Genomic DNA, 22784 nt, shown 5'->3' on the forward strand with positions numbered 1-22784 from the left:
ATCTCACAAGATCTGATGGTTTGGTTTTGTTTTGTTTTTGAGACGGAGTTTCACTCTTGTTGCCCAGGCTGGAGTGCAGTGGCGCGATCTCAGCTCACTGCAACCTCCGCCTCCTGGGTTCAAGCGATTCTCCCGCCTCAGCCTCCTGAGTAGCTGGGATTACAGGCATCTGCCAGCATGCTTGGCTAATTTTTTGTATTTTTAGTAGAGATAGGGGTTCACCATGTTGGCCAGGCTGGTCTTGAACTCCTGACCTTAGGTGATCCACCAGCCGTGGCTTCCCAAAGTGCTGGGATTACAGGCGTGAGGCACTGCACCCAGCTGACCTGATGGTTTTATAAAGGTATGTTCCTCTGCAGATGTTCTCTCTTGCCTGCCACCTTGTAAGAGGTGACTTTGCTCCTCCTTCCCCTTCCATGATTGTGAGGCCTCCCTAGCCATGTGGAGCTGTGAGTCAATTAAATCTCTTTCCTTTACAAATTACCCAGTCTCAGGTATGTCTTTATTAGCAGCATGAGAACAGACTATTTAATACACTCAACTTCCATATTTCTTTTTTTTTTTTTTTTTTGAGACAAGAGTCTCGGTCAGCCACCCAGGCTGGAGTGCAGTGGTGTGATCTTGGCCTACTGCAACCACCATCTCCCAGGTTCAAGCAATTCTCCCATCTCAGCCTCCCGAGTAGCTGGGATTACAGGCACCTGCCATCATGCCCAGCTAAGTTTTGTATTTTAGTAGAGACAGGGTTTCACCATATTGGCCAGGCTGGTCTTGAACTCCTGACCTCAGGTGATCCCCCCGCCTTGGCCTCCCAAAGTGCTAGGATTACAGGTGAGAGCCACCGTGCCTGGCCTCAATTTCCGTATTTCTAAGAAAAAGAACATTTTCCTACATAATCACAAAATCATTATGACACTCAGGAGACCTATAATTGATTGATGATATTATCTAAAACACAAGTCACTTCAAAATTTTCCCAACTGACACACCAGAGTAGCTGGGACTACAGGCACATATCACCATCCTCAGCTAATTTTTGTATTTTTTGTAGAGACGTGTTTTCACCATGTTACCCCAGCTGGTTTCTGAACTGAGCTCAAGGGATCCACCCACTTCGGCCTCCCAGAATGCTAGGATTACAAGTGTGAGCCAGTGCACTAGGCCTGTAGTTGTCTTAATTTAATGTTTTTTTCTTTCTTCTTTTTTTCTTTTCTTTCTTCTTCTTTTTTTTTTTTTTTTTGACAGAATCTCACTCTATCACCCAGACTGGAGTGTAGTGGCCTGATCTCGGCTCACTGCAAACTCCGCCTCCCAGGTTCAAGTGATTCTCTCGCCTCGGCCTCCCAAGTAGCTGAGATTATGGGCGCCTGCCACCAAACTTGGCTAATTTTTTGTATTTTTACTAGAAATGGGGTTTCACTATGTTGGCCAGGCTGGTCTCAACTCCTGATCTCCAGTGATCCGCCTACCTGGGCCTCCCAAAGTGTTTCTATTACAGGCATGAGCCACCATGCCTGGCCCATTTAATGTTTTTCTATTTTTGTTTTAAAATATTTACCCATTCTAAGTCCAAAGATATTTTCCTGTATTATATTCTAAAGGCTTTATAGTTTAGGATTTCACATTTAGGTCTTAATCCAACTGGAATTGATTTTTGTGATGAAATGAGAGAGGTCCTGTTTTGTTTTTTTGTTTTGTTTTGTTTATTTTTGAGACAGAGTCTCCCTCTGTTGCCCAGGCTGGAGTGCAGTGGTGTGATCTCTGCTCACTGCAACCTCTGCCTCCTGGTTCAAGCGACTCTCCTGCCTCAGCCTCCCGGGTAGCTGGGACTACAAGGTGTGTGCCACCACACCCAGGTCATTTTTGTACTTTTTAGTAGAGACAGGGTTTCACCATGTTGGCCAGGATGGTCTCGATCTCTTAACCTCGTGATCTGCCCACCTCGGCCTCCCAAAGTGCTGGGATTACAGGCGTAAGCCACCGTGCCTGGCCTTCATATTGTCAGAACCTTCATTGAATACACCGTCTTTTCTCCATGGCTGTATGATACCACCTTTGTCACAAATCCAGTTTTCAAGTATAAGTGATAAACCGTAAAGAAAAGCAAAGAATCAAGTATCTGCTTTTGGTAAAAATAAATAAATAAATAAATAAATAAATAAATAAAAATAAGAAAAGCAAAGTGTCATAGAAGTCGGGCTAGTAGTTTTCTCAGGAAGTGTATCTGGGAAGAACCTGACACTTCTTTTTTCGCTCTAATGACTTGTCTGTTCATAATAATTACACTTTGCTTTATATTTCAGAATAAAATTGTGTTATATTTATCAATAAAAGTTTAGTTAAAAGTAAGCAAACAGAAAAAATATATATATATTGATGAGGGAAGCGCCAACATCTCTCAAAAGTGAGTTCGTGGTTTTGCTCTCACTGGAAAAGCTGGCGGGAGGTGCTAAGGTGGGGATGCTGAATCCACGGATGGCCAAGCCTAGCCGCGGCACTTCACCGGGGGCAGCGACGGGCCCAGACCTTGCTCGGACTGTCCTGGTGGTAACTGGGAGACCTTGCCAGAGAGGGAGCTTACAGGTCAGCTGCGCCCGGAATTAAACGACCCACAGACAGCGGCGCAAACACAGGGACTGACAGGCTTTAGCGAGCTCCCACAACCTGCCCTCGCATAAGCAGCACCCTCCGCCGCCCACAGACACAGATTTCCGCCCCAGCCGCAGGCTCGCGAGGTAGGCGGCGCCGCGAAGGCCTCTGGGAAGGCGGTCCGTGGGCAGCCGCGGGGCACTCTGGGACTAGGCTCTGGGCGGCTTTTTTGCAAGTGGCGGGGCAGGCGGTGTAGACCGCTCCGGCAGCGCGCTCTGCCCGGCTTCTTCAGTCTCCTCGCTGGGAGCGTCCGGGAGCAGCTCCGAGGCCGCGGCGAAACCAGGTGGAGTACGAGGTTCGGCGGAGTATCCGAGGTTAGGGGAAGGCCGGAGAATGGGGTGGGAGGCTGCGTTTCGGAGCCTAGGGTTCTGTTCCTGCGATCGCCGCGTTCCCCTCCCTTGGTGGGAGCGGCTCCCCTCGCAGGCCGGGTTCCCGTTCTGGACCTTCGCCCTCGGAACACGGTGCTGTCGGCCGGGACTCCTTCCCGAGGTGGACGACTCCTTGCTCTCATTCCTGGCTCTGCCAGGACTGTAGGAAGTACGCAGTACACTTTAGGGCATGCATGGCACTCCCTGGGAGACAGTGCTTTAGGGCCAGAGAAAAGATCTCCGCTGAAGGCAAACGCCCGCGCAGCCCACAAGTCCGGGCTGCACTCAACAAGTCAGGATGTTGCCATCGGCAATTCCGCAGAAGGCAGGAGCCCATCAGAGAGAAAGAGCCGCTGTCATAAGGTCTCTTGCCTGAGCTGTTGGGTAGAGAATGGAGCTGGAAGAGGGAACTGATCTCGGAGCTCCTCGGGGACCTTGGTTATGTTTGACCCTTTTACTTTCAGGGAGCGGGGATTGGCTCGTCACTGCATCCAGAGTACGGGGGAAACGAAGAAATCTTGGAGAGGGTTTGCCCCAGGAGAGAGGCGAGCCTTATGTAGACTAGGATCTGGGGTGGGTAACTGGGGTGGGTAACAGTCTGTGCAGTGTGAATCTGAGAGGAGAAAACACCCAACATGGGAATGGTCAGGTAAGAAAGGACCAGAAGTTCCGGTTCTACGATAGCAAGGACCTAAGTTGCTAATTTAGGTTCTTTAATGCAGACCTGGTCTTTCAAAACTTCTTTCTCTTCCCTAGCCTTGTCATTTCAGCATTCTGGCCTTCCCTATGAGGAGGGAGATCAACTAAGTCACAGGTGAATAAGAGTTTCTTCTCTTCTAAAGTTTAATCTCCTTTGCCAGGGGGAATCGATACACTCTCTCATCTCTTACTTGGGAAAAACAAGATCTATCTTTATCGAGTGCTAATATGTGTACTATATGTTATCACTCAATGGTCGGATAGCTGAGTAGGGTTAGTAGGTATTTTAAAGATGTGTCAATAACTTAAGGAAAACTAGAACCTTGTCCAAGCTTACTCAAAAGGCAAGTAGCATACTACTAAATGCTACCGAACCACTCAGAATTAGGTTCAGAATCCAGATCTGTAGGAGGACTCTCAGACTCTTGGCATTATGCTATTTCCCAGCATGCCATTCACTTACTACCTAACAATTTTGCCCTACCTGTGTACTACCTGTATTATTCTTATATGTTTTTACTTACTTTTGTTAAATCAAACTTGTCCTAAGAAACAATATCTGTGAAATTAGCCATTTGATGGCTGCTCCAATAACAGTATAGTTATCCTAAGGTGTATCTAAAAATGTCAGTCCATGCGCTATGTAAAATCGTCTCGTGTCAGAGATACAAACTACAATTTGGGACACAATGCACTGCATTATGCTCTCTTCTGGATTCTTTTCTGGGTAGGAAAGTCCCAGCCGCACATCTGAGTGTCAGTTATCCATTCTTAGTGTACTGTTTTATTCTTTTTTTTTGTTGTTTTGTTTTTTTTTTTTTTTTGAGACGGAGTCTTGCTCTGTCACCCAGGCTGGAGTGCAGTGGCCGGATCTCAGCTCACTGCAAGCTCCGCCTCCCGGGTTCACGCCATTCTCCTGCCTCAGCCTCCCGAGTAGCTGGGACTACAGGCGCCTGCCACCTCGCCCGGCTAAGTTTTTGTATTTTTAGTAGAGACGAGGTTTCACTGTGTTAGCCAGGATGGTCTCGATCTCCTGACCTCGTGATCCGCCCGTCTCGGCCTCCCAAAGTGCTGGGATTACAGGCTTGAGCCACCGCGCCCGGCCTGTTTTATTCTTATAGATGAATACTTTCACAGAGAATGCCCCGCTTTGTATCTTCTCCAAAAGACATTTCACTTCCCTGTTTAGGACTACCTGTTCTCAATGTTGTATGTAAAACAAGTAGGAACTCCATACATTTCAGGAGCTTACTCTCTCTTTGGGGAGTTAATGTGTACATAGAAAATAGTCTAACTCTGTGCTGTTCAATAGAGCTTTCTGTGATCAGGGAACTGTTCTCTATCTGTGCCTTACCTGTATCCACCAGCCAGATGTACCTGCTGAGCATTTAATACATGGCTAGTGCAACTGAGAAGTGAGTTTTATTTTAATTAATTTAAATTTAAGTAGCCACATATGGCTAGTGGCTACTAGTGGTTACCATATTGGACAGCCAGGTCTAGATATTTGAAATAAAATATTTTAAGATTAATTGATTTGGACTTGGAGTTCCCCCTTACCCCCCACGAAAACCTCATAGCATATATGTTACAAATGCGCTTTAACTTTAGTTTCTTAGTGAAGGGTAAAGATTCTTACCAATTTTCAGAGACTTCATAGTTGAAATTGTTTCTTGAAATTATTTAAAGCACATTTACGGTTTATAACACTTGTGCAAATGTACAGCTTCTGTGTTTTGTTACTATTGAAATATACTGTAAAGCAATAACTTCATAGGATACTCTATAAGCAAAAGTCTTACTATTGTGTTATTTGTGTTCATTGCAGATAACTTTCCTTCTAGCTATCTATGTTTTCTTTTATTAGTGACATTTAGACTATTTAAAAATCAGTTAAACACAACCACAATTGATATTAATGACGTTTTCAGGGCATCACTTCTTACGCTTTGACATAGGAGTTGGTGCATTCAACTTATTTCTCTGCTTATTAGAATAATAGAATAACAAGAAGGAGACATTTGGTTCATAGCTATCTCTATCAGCTTAAATTCTATGTCAAATTATTTATTTTCCTGGCACTCAAAGTCAAACACTAGTGGACTGGTTGCATCTTGTTTTGTTTACTCTCTATGCAGGTTAGATATGTGGGGTTAGGAGGAAGGCTTAAAAAGAGTATCTTCATAATTTGCCTAGTTTCTTTTTTTTTTTTTTTTTTTGAGACGGAGTCTCGCTCTGTTGCCCAGGCTAGAGTGCAGTGGTGCGATCTCAGCTCACTGCAAGCTCAGCCTCCTAGGTTCACGCCATTCTCCTACCTCAGCCTCCTGAGTAGCTGGAACTATAGGTGCCTGCTGCCACGCCCGGCTAATTTTTTGTACTTTTAGTAGAGATGGGGTTTCACTGTGTTAGCCAGGATGGTCTCGATCTCCTGACCTCGTGATCTGCCCGCCTTGGCCTCCCAAAGTGCCAGGATTACAGGCGTGAACCACCATGCCCGGCCACCTAGTTTCTTAAGATTAAAAAATACTTGAAAGACAAAACAATCAAACATAATGTGTGGTCTTTGTTTCCTGGATTAAAGAAAAGCTATCTGGGACATTTTGAGGACAGTTGGGGAAATTCAAATATGAACTGGAATGTTAAGGAATTACTAATTTTGTTAGATGTGATAATGTAGTTATGAGGAGAATGTCATTTGGAAGATAGTATTGTGGTTATGAAGAATGCCATTTGGAAATGTATGCTGAAACATTTAGATTTTAAAGTGTTATGATGTCTGTAATTTACTTCAAAATAGGTCAGCCAAAACAAAAAAGTACACACACAAGAAGCAAATACAGCAAAATGTCAGCAGTTGTTCATCTACATGGTGTGGACATGGGTGTTCATTGTTTTATTCTTTCTACTTCTCTGTATGTTTGAAAATCTTTTTTTATTTTTATTTTTTTTGAGACGGAGCCTTCACTCTGCCGCCCAGGCTGGAGTGCAGTGGCTCTATCTCAGCTCACTGCAACCTCCGCCTCCTAGGTCCAAGCAATTTTCCTGCCTCAGCCTCCCGAGTAGCTGGGATTACAGGTACCTGCCATCACACCTGGCTAATTTTTCATATTTTTAGTGGAGATGAAGTTTCACCATGTGTTGGCCAGGCTGGTGTCAAACTCCCGACCCCAGGTGATCTACCTGCCTCGGCCTCCCAAAGTGCTGGGATTATAGGCTTGAGCCACTGTACCCGGCCTTGAAAATCTTTATAGTAAAAAGTTGAAAGAAAAAGGGTAGTGAGATACTGGATGTAAAACACTTGGCTCAGTGTCTGGCACACAATAATTAACCACACAATAAATACTCTCTGTTATAGCAGTAAATTTTGAGTTTTTAATCTCTAATAGGCAGATTTTTTTCCCATTATAAGCTAGTTTCTTGTGGAGGGAGAAAATAAACTTAATGGGAAACCCCAGTTTAGTGACAGACACCAATTTCTGAAATATATATATTTTTTATATTATATATTTTATATATACAATATAATAAATATATATTATATATATTTATATATATACACCACTATATATATATAAATATATATATATGTTTTTTTTTTGAGACAGAGTCTTGCTCTGTCAACCAGGCTGGAATGCAGTGGTGCGATCTCGGCTCACTGCAAGCTCCGCCTCCCCGGTTCACGCCATTCTCCTGCCTCAGCCTCCCGAGTAGCTAGGTCTACAGGCACCCACCACCATGCCTGGCTAATTTTTTTGTATTTTTTTTAATAGAGACGGGGTGTCACCGTGTTAGCCAGGATGGTCTCGATCTCCTGACCTCATGATCCGCCCTCCTCAGCCTCCCAAAGTGCTGGGATTACAGGTGTGAGCCACCGCGCCCAGCCCCAATTTCTATAATATTAAGAGGATAATTTATGAAGTCAAGCTACTAATTTCCATGTGTTGCTGTAACATCCTCTTATTATTTCATGCATTAATTTGTGTTAGACTATATTTATTTGTATTTATCTATAGTTGATCTTTGAATTTTGCCATACTAGGTTCCTTGAACTGCATTTAAAAACAGTTATTGCAGAGCTACTTTCTCTCAAGGAACAGTTTGTAGTTGAGGTTCATTTTCCTCATCAAGGACTTTGTATCAAGGGAATTGTAGAAGGTGGCCCTTGGTAAACTTCTCAAACATTGTTCCTACAAAGATGTATATTCACTTAAAATAATGAAATACTCTTTCAAGTTAATAGAATTTTGAAGCAGAAAAGGCAAACCTCAAATCTCCTTTTTTTTTTTTTTTTTTTCTTTTTCTTGAGACAGAGTCTTGCTCTGTCACCTAGGCTGGAGTGCAGTGGCACAGTCGCGGCTCACTGCAACCTCCATCTCCCTGTTCAAGCAATTCTCCTGCCTCAGCCTCCCGAGTAACTAGGAATACATGTGTGTGCCACCATACTCAGCTAATTTTTGTATTTTTAGTAGAGATGGGGTTTCACCATGTTAGCCAGGTTGGTCTTGAACTCCTGACCTCAAGTGATCTGCCCGCCTCAGCCTTCCAAAGGGCTGGGATTACAGGCGTGAGCCACCTGCCCGGCCTCAAATTTCTTTTTAAATCTGAAGAAACTGAGACCAAGAAAGGTGGTTTGCTTAAAGTCACACACAATATGTTAGTGGAAGATCCAGGAATAAAACTATTTTTCCCCTTTAAAAATTCTGTGGTGGCTTACGCCTGTAATCCCAGCACTTTGGGAGGCTGAGGTGGGTGGATCATGAGGTCAGGAGATTGAGACCATCCTGGTTAACACGGTGAAACCCCGTCTCTACTAAAAATACAAAAAATTAGCCGGGCATGCTGGCGGGTGCCTATAGTCCCAGCTACTCAGGAGGCGGAAGCAGGAGAATGGTGTGAACCCAGGAGGTGGAGCTTGCAGTGAGCCGAGATTGCGCCACTGCACTCCAGCCTGGGTGACAGAGCGAGACTCCGTCTCAAAAAAAAAAAAAAAAAAAGAAAATTCTGCCAAGTGATATATATGGATTATATAAGGAACCCTATTGCAATACATATCTGTACTACAACTCTATGGCATTACTAATTGGTCATAAATAAACTGGCTTTTTTAAAGAATATAAGTCAATAATTTGTCATGATTTTGTTTTTATCTTACTGAAATTTGAAAGTGCTTTTGAGGAAGTTTTTATTTGAACAATGCATTTCTTTAACATGTTATGCAGGGCCCTTCTAGCCCAATCCAGAGCTGTGCCATGGCAGAGACAAGAGAAGAGGAGACAGTGTCAGCAGAAGCCTCCGGGTTCTCAGACTTGAGTGACTCAGAATTCCTGGAGTTTCTGGACCTAGAAGATGCCCAAGAGTCAAATGCTTTAGTTAACATGCCTGGCCCATCTTCTGAATCCCTTGGGAAGGATGATAAACCCATAAGCTTACAAAACTGGAAAAGAGGATTGGATATCTTATCACCCATGGAGAGATTCCACCTTAAATATTTGTATGTCACTGACCTGGCTACTCAGAACTGGTGTGAACTGCAAACAGCATATGGAAAGGAGCTTCCTGGTTTTTTGGCACCTGAGAAGGCAGCTGTTTTGGACACTGGTGCCAGCATACACCTAGCTAGAGAACTAGAACTTCATGATCTTGTGACTGTCCCAGTCACCACTAAAGAAGATGCTTGGGCAATTAAGTTTCTGAACATACTTTTGATGATTCCTGCCCTGCAGTCAGAAGGGCACATCAGAGAGTTTCCCGTGTTTGGGGAAGTGGAGGGTGTACTTCTTGTTGGAGTGATTGATGAGCTGCACTATACAGCCAAGGGGGAACTGGAACTGGCGGAACTCAAGACACGCAGGCGCCCTATGCTCCCTCTGGAAGCTCAGAAAAAGAAAGACTGTTTTCAAGTCAGCCTATACAAATATATCTTTGATGCCATGGTACAAGGAAAAGTGACCCCTGCTAGCTTAATCCACCACACGAAGTTGTGTCCAGAAAAGCCACTGGGGCCATCAGTGCTGAGGCATGCCCGGAAAGGAGGCTTCTCTGTGAAATCTTTGGGTGACCTCATGGAACTGGTCTTCTTGTCTCTAACACTGTCAGACCTCCCAGTTATTGATATCTTGAAGATTGAGTATATCCACCAAGAGACTGCCACGGTGCTGGGTACTGAGATTGTAGCCTTTGAAGAGAAGGGGGTGAGAGCCAAGGTGCAGCATTATATGGCCTACTGGATGGGCCACCGAGAGCCCCAGGGAGTCGATGTGGAGGAGGCTTGGAAGTGCCGGACATGTGCATATGCAGACATTTGTGAGTGGAGAAAGGGCAGTGGAGTACTCAGCTCTACACTGGGGCCCCAAGCCAAAAAAGCCAAATGAATAGAAGGTATGCTTTCAAGAATGTCGATCCTTCCTGCTCCTGCTGCACCTAAGCAAAAGAGGACCAGTCTCTGAGCTTGGCTTTTATGGACAGTGTTCTTATTTTGGTTCTTTTTTTATTTCCACAACCTCTAACCACATTCAGTCCAGGACCAAGGCTCAGGGATGAGTGGGAGAGATGGGTTATACTACTCTGGAGCTTCACTGTGATTGCCTAAGAAGACAGATGCTCATCATGGCTGGAATGAAGGTATCCTTCAGTAAACATTGCTTTCTTAAGAAAATTCTTCAGTTTCTGATAAGTCATCCCTATTTTTATCTTGATTAAGGCTTTCTACAGGCCGGGCGCGGTGGCTCAAGCCTGTAATCCCAGCACTTTGGGGGGCCGAGACGGGCGGATCACGAGGTCAGGAGATCAAGACCATCCTGGCTAACACGGTGAAACCCCGTCTCTACTAAAAACTACAAAAAAAACTAGCCGGGCGTGGTAACGGGCGCCTGTAGTCCCAGCTACTCGGGAGGCTGAGGCAGGAGAATGGCGTGAACCCGGGAGGCGGAGCTTGCAGTGAGCTAAGATCGCGCCACTGCACTCCAGCCTGGGCGACTGAGCGAGACTCCATCTCAAAAAAAAAAAAAAGGCTTTCTACAGTTACATAATACAATGAAATGCTGTCTGGGACAGTTGAACTGATGGTTTTTTCATAATTGCAGTCCTTCAAAGATGGCCACCATACATAGTTGTATACATGTTATTCCAAGCCTTTAAATACATACATAAACATATTTTTGAATCAGAATGAACGGACCAAAACATAAGCGTAATAAATATTCTCAAAGAGACAAGGAAGGATGAAGTAGAAACAGGAAGTCATAAAAAGTGAAAATATTAGATATGAAAAACATAATACATGGCTGGGTGCAGTGGCACACGCCCGTAATCCCAGCACTTTGGGAAGCTGAGGTAAGTGGATCACCTGAGGTCAGGAGTTCAAGACCAGCCTGACCAATATGGTGAAAGCCCATCTCTACTAAAAATACAAAAATTAGCCGGGGGTGGTGGTGTGCACCTGTAGTCCCAGCTACTTGGGAGGCTGAGACAGGAGAATAGCTTGAACCGGGTAGGCAGAGGTTACAGTGAGCTGAGATCACACCGCTGCACTCCAGCCTGGGCAACAGAGTGAGACTCTGTCTTTAATAATAATAATACATGAATATTATTCATGTGATATAATAACATGTAACATTCACATATTACAGTCCAGCAGTAGCACTCCTGGGTATATGCTGTAAGAAACATACATGTACAATAGAAAATGTGAACACGAATATACTTTGTGGCAGTTTCACAATAGCAAAAGCCTAGAAGCTACCCAGGTGCCCATCATCAGAAGAGTGGATAATGTACAGTAGCCAAAACAAATGAGCTACAGTGACATAAAACAATATGCATGAATATTAGCAGCACAACATTAGGTGAAAAAAGTCCTAAAAATTACATACAGCACGATACCCTTTTTATAAGGTGAAAAATAACATTTAAAGGAAAATGTAAAGGTAGTGGAGAGGAATCCCAATGCATCTTAGAAGGCAGTGGAGCTCTTAACTACAAACATCATCAAAGAAGCTGGTGGAAGGAATGATACAGATGTCACCTGGAAGATAAGGACTTGTTTGTGGTGACACTACTGGAGAATTTGCAGAAGTCAGTGCATGGGGAGGGCAATTGGCAGGGGGGAGTTTTCTGTATTAACTGGAACGTTAAGAGCCAACAGAACATGGTGAATGTTGTTAGTATGATTCCATGCTATACATGAGCTGGTAAATCCTGGACATCTGTAGAAGATAAGGTAGGTTGTCTCTGGAGGCCTTTCTTATGGAAGGGCATACTCTTCTTATGGACCCTGAAATCTTATGATGACTTTTTACTGAGTGACTCTTATGGCCAGGCACTGTACTAAGCACATTGTAATTAAATCTGTATCCGTTATCTCCAGCGAGGGAACTGAGGCCTAGAAGGGTTATATAATTTTCCTAGTTGGGTGTGGTAGCTCACACCTGTAATCTTGGTACTTTGGGAGCGCAAGGTATGAAGATCACTTGAGGACAGAAGTTAAAGACCAGCCTGGGCAACATAGCAAGACCCCATCTCAAAAAAAAAAAAAAAATCTAGGCATGGTCGTGCATGCCTGTAGTCCTAGGTACTTGGTAGGCTGAGGCAGGAGGATCACTTGAACCCAAGAATTCAAGGTTACAGTGAGCTATGATCATGCTACTGCAAAAAAAAAAAAAAAGGTTTCCAGGGTTCCACTGTTTGAAAGTGGTAGACTCCAGCCTAGATATGTCTGACTGCAGTGCTTATGTTCTTAATCATTATGCTATAAAAGTTTTCTTGTTGAACCTCCTGGACTGTATGTTATTATAGGCCCTAGTAAGTTTAGAGTTAAATTGGGAGCATAGTAAGCTGTACCTTATGGGATAAACAGTATTAAGCTAATAGTCTTCAAGAAAAGAACTTGCTCAAGTTCTATAGCATCATCTTAGTTATACCAGAAGTTTTAAGAACAGGAAAAAGGGACTGGCGCAGTGGCTCGCCTGTAATCCCAACACTTTGGGAGGCTGAGGTGGGCGAATCACCTGAGGTCAGGAGTTGAAGACCAGCCTGGCCAACATGGTGAAACCCCATCTCTACTAAAAATACAAAAATTAGCTGGGTGTGGTGGTGCACACCTGTAATCCAAGCTACTCAGGAGGCTGAGGCAGGAGAATCACTTGAACCCAGAAGGCAGAGGTTGCAGTGAGCCAAGATCACACCACTGTACTCCAGCCTGGGCAACAGAGCAAAACTGTCTCAAAAAGGAAAAAGAAAATTTGTTTTCAGATACTGACATTATTGAGAATTCAGTAATTCCTTGAGACTTCAAATCCTTATTTTAAGTTAACATCTTCTGGTTATAACCTTAGGGTTTCTCATAAGTTGAGACATCGTTAGTTGGGACCACCCCAGGATCACTGCTTATGAATGTTTGTGCCCCCTCAAATTAGTATGTTGAAATCCAAACCCTCAATATGGTAGTATTAAGAGGTGGGCCTTTGGGAGGTGATTAGGTAATGAGGGAACAGCCCTCATGAATGGGATTGGTGCCCTTATAAAAGAGTTCCAAGGGAACTCTTCAGTCTTTCCATGATGTGAGGACACAGTGAGAAGGTGCCCCCAAAACTATGAGAAATACATTTTTGTTGTTTATAAGCCACTCAGCTTGTGGTGGTTTGTTAAAGCATCTCGAATGACTAAGACAATCACTGATGCCGTTTTCTATAACAAATACCTTCCTGTTTCAGCCTTCGCATGTCTAATAATGTCATCTCTCCCTTATGAATTCTGCCTAACATGTCTGAACTCCAAATTACAGCCCTGGTGGACGTTTGTTTAGTGAGTGGATAAAAGAGATGTCACAACAAAGCTATTTCTTGATTTTTAAAAAATTGTTTTCTGGGCTAGGAAATGAGTTGAATACCTTAATTGGGATTAGGATCAATTGTTTATAATAGAAATCACCAAAACATTAGTGGTTAAACAAAATAGAAGTGTATTTCTCACTTAAAAGAAGCCTAACTATAGTTAGTCCAGGACTGGTGTGGCACCCTGTGATGTCAAGAGCCCAGATTCCTTCCCTCTTGTTTCTCTGACACAAACATGTATCTTCTTCATAGTCTAAAATGGCTGGCCAAAATCCAGTCACCCATTACACATTCAGCATAAAGTTGGAATAGCAGAAAGGCACCCCTTTAAGGACACTTTTAAAATGTGTACTACTACTTTCACTTAGAGCCCACTGGCCAAAATTTGGCCACCTCGTCATAGCTAACTGCAAGAAAGGTTGGGATGTGTAGTTTTTATTCTCAGCAAGCATATGCCCTGACCAAAACTAAATTCTATGACTGCAAGAAAAGGGAGAATGGAGAGAGGATTTGGAGAAAATGGCAGCATAGAAAGCACCAGAAATCTGTCTCCCAGCCTAGACAGCAGCTGCATTGGCAGAATCTATCTGATGTAACTATTTTGGAATCTGGAGTCTATTGAAATTTTGCAACTTCCAGGGGAAGATGATAAATTGTAGTTAATTTTGGTCAATTTCAACTCTTAGGACAGTAGTAACTACCAGTTCCTCACCCCTCAGTCCTATGGCTACAGCTGTGCACATATTTCTGGAGCAGTTTGCATACAGCTTGAGTTTTTCCTCCTTCATTTTTCTTTTAACCCCTTTTGGGAGCAAGACATTGAAGACTAGGACATTCAAAAGCAACTGCATATATGGGGAAACTAGAAAATCACCATGTATGCTGAGGGGAGGTGCAGAATTTAAAAAGGCCTGAGTAGAAAAGTTTATATTTCATGCAGATTCTTGGGACAGACACAGCCTAAACAATGAAATAAAATAGAAACACTGAGGAATGGGGAAAATCTGATATCCAGAGTTACCACATTAGATTAAAATGTCTAGTTTTTTGCCGGGCATGGTGGCTCACTCCTGTAATCCCAGTGCTTTGGGAGGCCAAGGTGGGTGGGTTGCTTGAGGTCAGGAGTTCAAGACCAGCCTGGCCAACATGGCGAAACCGTGTCTCTACTAAAAATACAAAAATTAGTAGGGCATGGTGGTTCTGAGGTTTTGGGACTCAGACTGGCTTCCTCGCTTCTAAGCTTGCAGATGGCCTATCTTGGGACTTTACCTTTTGATCGTCAATACTCCTTAATAAACTCCCCTTCATATGTACATCTATCCTATTCTGTCCCTCTGGAGAACCCTGACTAATACACTGGATGACAACACATCTGTTTACAGCATGGATGACTATTTTAAGCCCACTGTTGAGAACTGCTCAGAAAAAAAGATTCCTTTCAAACTTACTGTTCATTGATAGTATACCCGTTCATCCAAGAGTTCTGATGGAGATACATAAGGAGATTATTGTTTTCATGCCTTCTAACACAACATCCACTCTGCAGCCCATGGATCAAGGAGGCATTTTTAATTTCAAGTGTTGTTATTTAAGAAATATATTTCATAAGGCTGTAGCTGCCATAGATAGAGATTCCTCTGATGGACTTGGGCAAAGTAAATTGAAAACCTGAAAAGGAGTCGTCATTTTAGATGCCATTAAGAATGTTGATATTTTGTGACTCGCCTGTAATCCCAGCACTTTGGGAGGCCGAGGTGGGTGGATCATGAGGTCAGAAGATCTAGGCTGGGCGCGGTGGCTCAAGCCTGTAATCCCAGCACTTTGGGAGGCCGAGACGGGCGGATCACAAGGTCAGGAGATCGAGACCATCATGGCTAACACGGTGAAACCCCGTCTCTACTAAAAAATACAAAAAAAAAAAAAAAAACTAACCGAGCGAGGTGGTGGGCGCCTGTAGTCCCAGCTACTCGGGAGGCTGAGGCAGGAGAATGGCGTAAACCTGGGAGGCGGAGCTTGCAGTGAGCTGAAATCCGGCCACTGCACTCCAGCCTGGGCGACAGAGCAAGACTCCGTCTCAAAAAAGAAAAAAAAGATCGAGACCATCCTGGCTAACACGGTGAAACCCCGTCTCTACTAAAAATACAAAAAGTTAGCCAGGCGTGGTGGCGGGCTCCTGTAGTCCCAGCTAATTGAGAGGCTGAGGCAGGAGAATGGTGTGAACCCGGGAGGCGGGGCTTGCAGTGAGCCAAGATCGCGCCACTGTACTCCATCCTGGGCGACAGAGCGAGACTCTGTCTCAAGAAAAAAAAAGTGTTACCTTATCTTCAATTTTTTGCAAAAGTTTAAGAAGTGGTATTGCTTCTTCTTTAAATGTTTGGTAGAATGAACTAAAAAACAACATTCTTAAAAAAGAGTGTTGAGATTTTGACCTTCAACCAAGACAACTAGAATTAGAAGTGGAGCCTGAAGATGTGACTGAATTGCTGTAGTCTCATGATAAAACTTGAACAGATAAGGAGTTGCTTCTTATGGATGAGCAAATAAAGTGGTTTCTTGAGATGGAATCTGCTCCTGGTGAAGATGCTGTGAATATTGTTGAAATGGCAACAAAGGATTTACAATATTACATAAACTGAGTTGATAAAGCACTGGCAAGTTTTGAGAAGACGAACTCAAATTTTGAAAAAAGTTCTATGGGGGTAAAGTGCTATCAAACGGCACTGCATATTGCATGCTACAGAGAAATCTTTTGTTGTTGTTGTTGTTGTTGTTGTTGACACGGAGTTTCGCTCCTGTTGCCCAGGCTAGAGTGCAGTCACAGCTCACTTCATTGCAACCTCTGTGTCCCCAGTTCTAGCGATTCTCCTGCCTCAGTCTCCTGAGCAGCTGGGATTACAGGCATGTGCACCACGCCCAGCTAATTTTGTATTTTTAGTAAAGATGGGGTTTCCTCATCGTGGCCAGGCGTGTCTCAAACTCCTGACCTCAGGTGATCCACCCACCTCGGCCTCCCAAAGTGCTGAGATAACAGGCGTGAGCCACCGCGCCTGGCCTGAGAAATCTTTGTGAAGGGAAGAGTCAATCAATGGGACAGTCTTCATTGTTGTCTTATTTTAAGAAATTGCAAGACTGAGCATAGTGGCTCATGCCTATAATCCCAGAACTTTGGGAGGCCAAGGTAGGAGGATCACTTGAGGCCAGTAGTTCACAACTAGCCTGGGAAACATCGTGAGACCCTGTCTGTACAAAAATTTAAAAATTAGATAGGTGTGGTGGTGGGCACTTCTAGTCCTAGCTACTAGGAAGGCTGAGGGGGAGGATTGCTTGAGCCCAGAAGTTTGAGGCTGTAGTGAGCAATGATTATGCCACTGCACTCTAGCACCTGGGTGACAGAGTGAGACCCACCTTTAAAAAAAAAAAAATCAACAACAACTTAACTTTACAACTTAAGGAACTAGAAAAAGAAGAACGAGGCCAGGTGCAGTGGCTCACGCCTGTAATCCTGCCACTTTGAGATTGTGAAGGTAGGAGCATCACTTGAAGCTAGTATTTCAAAACTCACCTGGGCAACCAAGCAAGACCCTGTCCCTACAAAAAATTCAAAAATTAACCAGGCATGGTGGTTTATGCCTATAGTCCCAGCTACTCAGGTGGCTGAGGCAGGAGGATCACTTGAGCCCAGGAGTTGCAGACAGTGAGCTATGATCATGCCACTGCACTCCACCTAATCAACAGAGTGAGACGCCATCTCTCAAATAAATACTCAACCCAAAGTTATCAGAAGGAAGGAAATAATGAAGATGAGAGCAGAGATAAACAAAATAATGAATAGAAAAACAATAGAGAAAATCAATGAAACAAAAAGTTGGTTCTTCAACCAAACACTTGTAAGTGTATGCCAACAAATTGGATAAACTAAACGAAATGGACAAAATACTAGCAACATAAACATACTAAGACTAGGACTAAATCATGAAGAAAGGGAAAATCTGGATAGACCTATATGTCAAAGCCGTTTCATTGCACCTTGGTTACTTTCACAAGTCTGGTTAGATGGAACACACACAGAGCAAGTTAAATGCAGTGAATTTGTTACTTACAGTTAGACATCAAGAGACAACAGAAGCCTAGGATTCAGGACAAGCCATCTGAAAGACTCAGGAAAGCTACCCAGGGTGGGTGGAGGCCTGTGTGTCATGTCCCGTGTGCACTGCACCTGAGAGACCCCAGAAAGGTGCCCACCCCCTGGGTTTTATTTTTTATTTATTTTTGAGAGATGGGTCTTTCTCTGTCTCCCAGGCTGGAGTCCAGTGGTGCGATCTCGGGTCACTGCAACCTCTGCCTCCTGGGTTCAAGTGATTCTCATGCCACAGCCTCCCGAGCACCTGGGATTACAAGCACCCGCCATGACACCTGGCTAATTTTTGTATTTTTAGTAGAGACGGGGTTTCACCGTGTTGGTCAGGCTGGTCTCGAACTCCTGACCTCAAGTGATCTGCCCACCTCGGCCTCCCAAAGTACTGGGATTACAGGCATGAGCCACTGTGCCTGGCTCCTCTGGGTTTTATACCATGGGAACTATGGGAACAACATGACAGAGTGGGCTAAAATGTTAAAGGGCATCGTGTTTCTGTGGAGGACAGGAAGAGAGCCTGGGCTCTTCCACCCATCTCCTTTATCTTGGAATGTTGCATTCCCAGCATATTCCACACTTAATTTTTTTTTTTTTTTTTTTTTTTTGATGGAGTCTCACTCTGTCACCCGGGCTGGAGTACAATGGCACGATCTCACCTCACTGCAACCTCTGCCTCCTGGGTTCAAGTGATTCTCCCACCTCAGCCTCCTGAGTAGCTGGGATTATAGGCACCCGCCATGATGTCTGGCTAATTTTTGTATATTTGTAGACTTGGGGTTTCACTATGTTGGCCAGGTTGGTCTTGAACTCCTGACCTCAGCTGATCCATCTGCCTCGGCCTTCCAAAGTATTGGGATTACAGGTGTGAGCTACCTTGCCTTGCGGCTACACTTATTCTTAAGAAATAAGAATGAGTGAGAAAGAGGAGAGAACTAGGTTGCTCCAAGGCCACCCAGAGAATTGTCCTGTGCTATTAACTAATAATGAGATTGAGTCAGAAATCAAAAATCTTTGACAAAAGCCTAGGACTTGATGGCTTCACTAGTTAATTCTACCACACATTTAAAGAAGAAGCAATACCAGTTCTCAAACTTTTGCAAAAAATTGAAGACAAGGTAACACTTTTTTTTTTTTTTTTTTTTTTGAGACAGAGTCTTTGCTGTGTCGCCCAGGCTGGAGTACAGTGGTGGGATCTCGGCTCACTGCAAGCTCTGCCTCCCTGGTTCACGCCATTCTCCTGCCTCAGCTCCCCGAGTAGCTGGGACTACAGGTGCCCACCACCACGCCTGGCTAATTGTTTGTATTTTCAGTAGAGACGGGGTTTCACCGTGTTAGCCAGGATGGTTTTGATCTCCTGATCTCGTGTTCTGCCCGCCTCGGCCTCCCAAAATGCTGGGATTACAGGTGTGAGCCACCATGCCCGGCCAAGATAAGGTAACACTTTCTGACTCATCCTATGAGGCCAGCCTTAACCTGACATCGAAGCCGGACAAAAACGCTACAGGAAAAGACAACAGACCAATATCTCTTAGGAATATTGATGCAAAAATCCTCAAAAACTACTAACAAACCAAATTCAGCAGCACATTAAAGGAATATGCACCATGATCAAGTGGGATTTATTCCTGGGATGCAAGAATGGTTTAATATTGGAAAATCAATATTATATACCATATAACAAATGAAAGGAGGAAAGTGTGCAATTATGTCAATTGATGCAGGAAAAAGCATTTGACAAAATTTAGCACCCTTCCATAATAAATAAAGCAGTCAACAAACTAGGAATAGGAATACAACAATTAGTAGCATTTCTATATATGAACAACAAACTAGCCAAAAAGGAAGTCAAGAAGGAAGTCCCATTTAAATTGCTACCAAAAATATGTAAATATTGAGGAATAAATTTGAGGAGGTGAAAGACATCATGAGGAAAACTACAAAATACTGATGAAATAAATTGAAGAGGATTCAAACGAATGGAAAGACATTACATGCTCATGGATCAGAATTAATATTGTAAAATGAGCGTACTACCTAAGGCAATCTACAGATTCAGTGCTATCCCTATCAGAACATCAGTGACAACCTTCACAGAAATAGAAAAATGTCTTAAAATTTGTAGGGAGACACACAAGACCTCAAATAGCCAAAGCAATCCTGAGCAGAAAGAACAAAGCCAGAGGGATCACACTACCTAACTTCACAATATAGTACAAAGCTGTAGTAACCAAAACAGCCTCGTACTGGCATAAAAACGGACACATAAATGAATGCAACAGAATAGAGAAACCGGGAATTAATCACATATCTACAGCCAACTAATTTTTGACAAACGTGCCAAGAACACTTTTTGGGGACAGAGCAGTCTCTTCAACAAATGCTGCTGAGAAAATGATATCAGTATGTCGAAGAATGAAACTAGAGTCTCATCTTTCACCCTATAAAAAAATCAAAATGGATTAAAGACCTAAATATAGGACCTGAAACTATAAAACTACCAGAAGAGAAAGTAGAGGAAATGTTTCAGAATATTGGTCTAGGGAAATATTTTATGATAAGACCTCAGAAGCACAGACAACAAAAGCAAAAACTAAACAAATGGTATTATATCAAACTAAAAAGCTTCTGCACAGCAAAGGAAACAATGGAATGAAAAGACAACCTGCAGAATGGGATAAAATATTTGCAAACTATTCATTCAACAAAGAATTCATATCCAGCGTATACAAGGAACTCAAATGTCTCAACAGCAAAAAAAATGAACAATGCAATTAAAAGTGGGAAAAAGATCTCGGTATTTCTCAAAAGAAGACATACAAATGACCAAAAAATATATGAAAAATGTTGGACATCACTTAATCAAGGGAAATGCAGATCAAAACTGCAATGAAGTATCATCTCACCTCAGGATAGCTATTATCAAAAAGAAAAAAATAAGAAATGCCCGTGAGGATGTGGACAAAACGGAACTCTTACACTGTTGCTGGGAATGCAAATTAGTACAGACACTGCGGAGAACAGTATGGAGGTTCCTTTAAGAACTACAAATAGAATTATATGATCCAGCAATCTCACTGGGGCACTTATCCAAATAAAAGGAAATAAGCATATCAAAGATATATCTGCATCCCCATATTTGTTGCATCACTATTCACAATAGCCAAGATATGGAATCAATCTAGGTGTCTAACAACGATGAATGGATGAAGAAAATGTGGCATATATGCACAATGGAATACTATTTAGCCAGAAAAAAAGAATAAAATCGGCCGGGCGCGGTAGCTCATGGCTGTAATCCCAGCACTTTGGGAGACCGAGGTGGGTGGATCTCAAGGTCGAGATCGAGACCATTGAGACCAACATGGTGAAACCCTGTCTCTACTAAAAATACAAAAATTAGCTGGGCGTGGTGGCACACACCTGTAGTCCCAGCTACTCAGGAGGCTGAGGCAGGAGAATCGCGTGAACCTGTGAGGCGGAGGTTGCAGTGAGCCGAGATCACGCCACTGCACTCCAGCCTGGTGGCAGAGTGAGACTCCCTCTCAAAAAAATCAAATCAAATCGAATCAAATCCTGTCATTCTCAGCAACACTTATGTAACTGGGGGACATTATGTTATGTGAAATAAGCCAGAAAAGAAGGTTAAACAATGCATGTTCTCACATGCAGAAGCTTTAAAAAGTTGATCTTATAGAAGTAAAAAGGAGAAAAGAGGATACTAAAGGGTAGGAAGAATTTGGGGAAGGAGGGAATAGGAAGATATTTGTTAAAGGATAGAAAATTAAAGCTAGATAGCAGGAATAAATTATCATGTTCTATACCACTGTAGGATGACTATAGTTAACAATAATATAGTTTCAGATAGCTAGAAGGAGGGTATTGAATATTCCCAACACAAAGAGATGATAAATATTTGAGGTGATGTATGTGTTACACTGATTCAAATCCAGGCGGTCTATCTCTGCAGCCCACACTGTTAGCCACTAGTATGTCAGAAATTCAAAACTTCAAAGTCAATGTCTAACCAACCCAGGAGCAGTGAACACCACCAGATGCCTGATCAAGGTCTTGAAATACCATCTCCCATTAAAAAGAGCCAGGTTCCTTGGAGAAATGGCTGATTTAAGGTCTGGGTCAGGAAATGAACAAGAGAAACCTGAAGCACCTTGTCATATAGATAACAAGCTATTGAAGACTAATAGGATCATTCCAAAAGAAGACTCTCAAGAGCCAACTTAAAGAGGCTCCCAATGGCCAAAGATGTGACAATTTGAGTATCAGTAGGGATAACAACAGCAATAGATTGAAGCACATCAAACATGTTTATGAGTTCATAATGATGCTCAAAAATTGGTCATATTTAGAAGATAATTGGGAATTGTTAAATGGAAGACTGGTAAATAAATTCTTTTTTCCTGACATTCCTATGTGAACTGTATACCTGAATGACTACATAGTACATGATGTGAAGCTCCTCTATAGAAATAATCCAGCTGCTAAATGATAAAGGAATGATAGAGTGTCCCTTTTCTACAACCTCTAATGTTGTGGTGTGGTCATAGCTGACTGCAGCCTCAAACTCTTGGCCTCAAGCAATCCTTCCTCTTCTTCAGCCTCCCAAAGTGCTGTGGTTACAGGCATGAGCCACTGTGCCCAGCATTTGTACTTAATTTTTTAAAACTCTAAAAGAAATTACATTTATGAGAAAATTGATAATTTGAGCAATGACTCAATGTTTGATGATGTTAAGGAAACGTTGTTAATATTTTAGATGTGTTAATAATATGGTTTTTTTTAAGTCTTTATTTTTATTGATGAAATTATATGTTCTGGGATTTTGCTTCAAAATACTATGCAATGGGGTTGGGGATAGAGAGGAAACAGAATTGGCCCTGAGTTGATAATTATTGGAGTTGGGGGATGGATACATGGAAGTTCATCACTATTCTTTCTACTATTGTGTAGTTTAGAATTACCATAATGAAATGTGTTTTGTAAAATTAAATGCCTAATTTTGGGGTTGCACAAAATACATACTGTTTCTAATAAAAATGTCTCACGTGTCCATGTGAAGAGATCACCAAACAGGCTTTGTATGAGCAA

At 42.9% G+C, this 22784-nt stretch overlaps 1 protein-coding gene across 5 annotated transcripts; it reads left to right on the forward strand.

Annotated features, from left to right (window-relative positions):
- The first annotated feature begins 2786 nt into the window (after positions 1-2786).
- Positions 2787-20346, forward strand: EXO5 (exonuclease 5). Of its 5 annotated transcripts, none has more exons than XM_021939887.2 (3): positions 2787-2963; positions 3774-3831; positions 8936-10519. In XM_021939887.2, exon 3 carries the CDS (start codon positions 8966-8968, stop codon positions 10085-10087), a length of 1122 nt encoding a protein of 373 aa, XP_021795579.1. In that variant the 5' UTR covers positions 2787-2963; positions 3774-3831; positions 8936-8965; the 3' UTR covers positions 10088-10519. The 5 variants fall into 5 exon arrangements, 4 of the variants coding, with proteins under 4 accessions (XP_021795579.1, XP_021795583.1, XP_021795586.1 ...); XM_021939891.2 differs by having other exon boundaries at positions 2787-2932; XR_002522824.2 differs by lacking the exon at positions 3774-3831 and adding an exon at positions 19167-20346 and having other exon boundaries at positions 2788-2963; positions 8936-10337.
- Positions 20347-22784: the final 2438 nt, after the last annotated feature.

Source organism: Papio anubis, chromosome 1 (genome assembly GCF_008728515.1).
Source record: "Papio anubis isolate 15944 chromosome 1, Panubis1.0, whole genome shotgun sequence".
Taxonomy (NCBI): domain Eukaryota; kingdom Metazoa; phylum Chordata; class Mammalia; order Primates; family Cercopithecidae; genus Papio; species Papio anubis.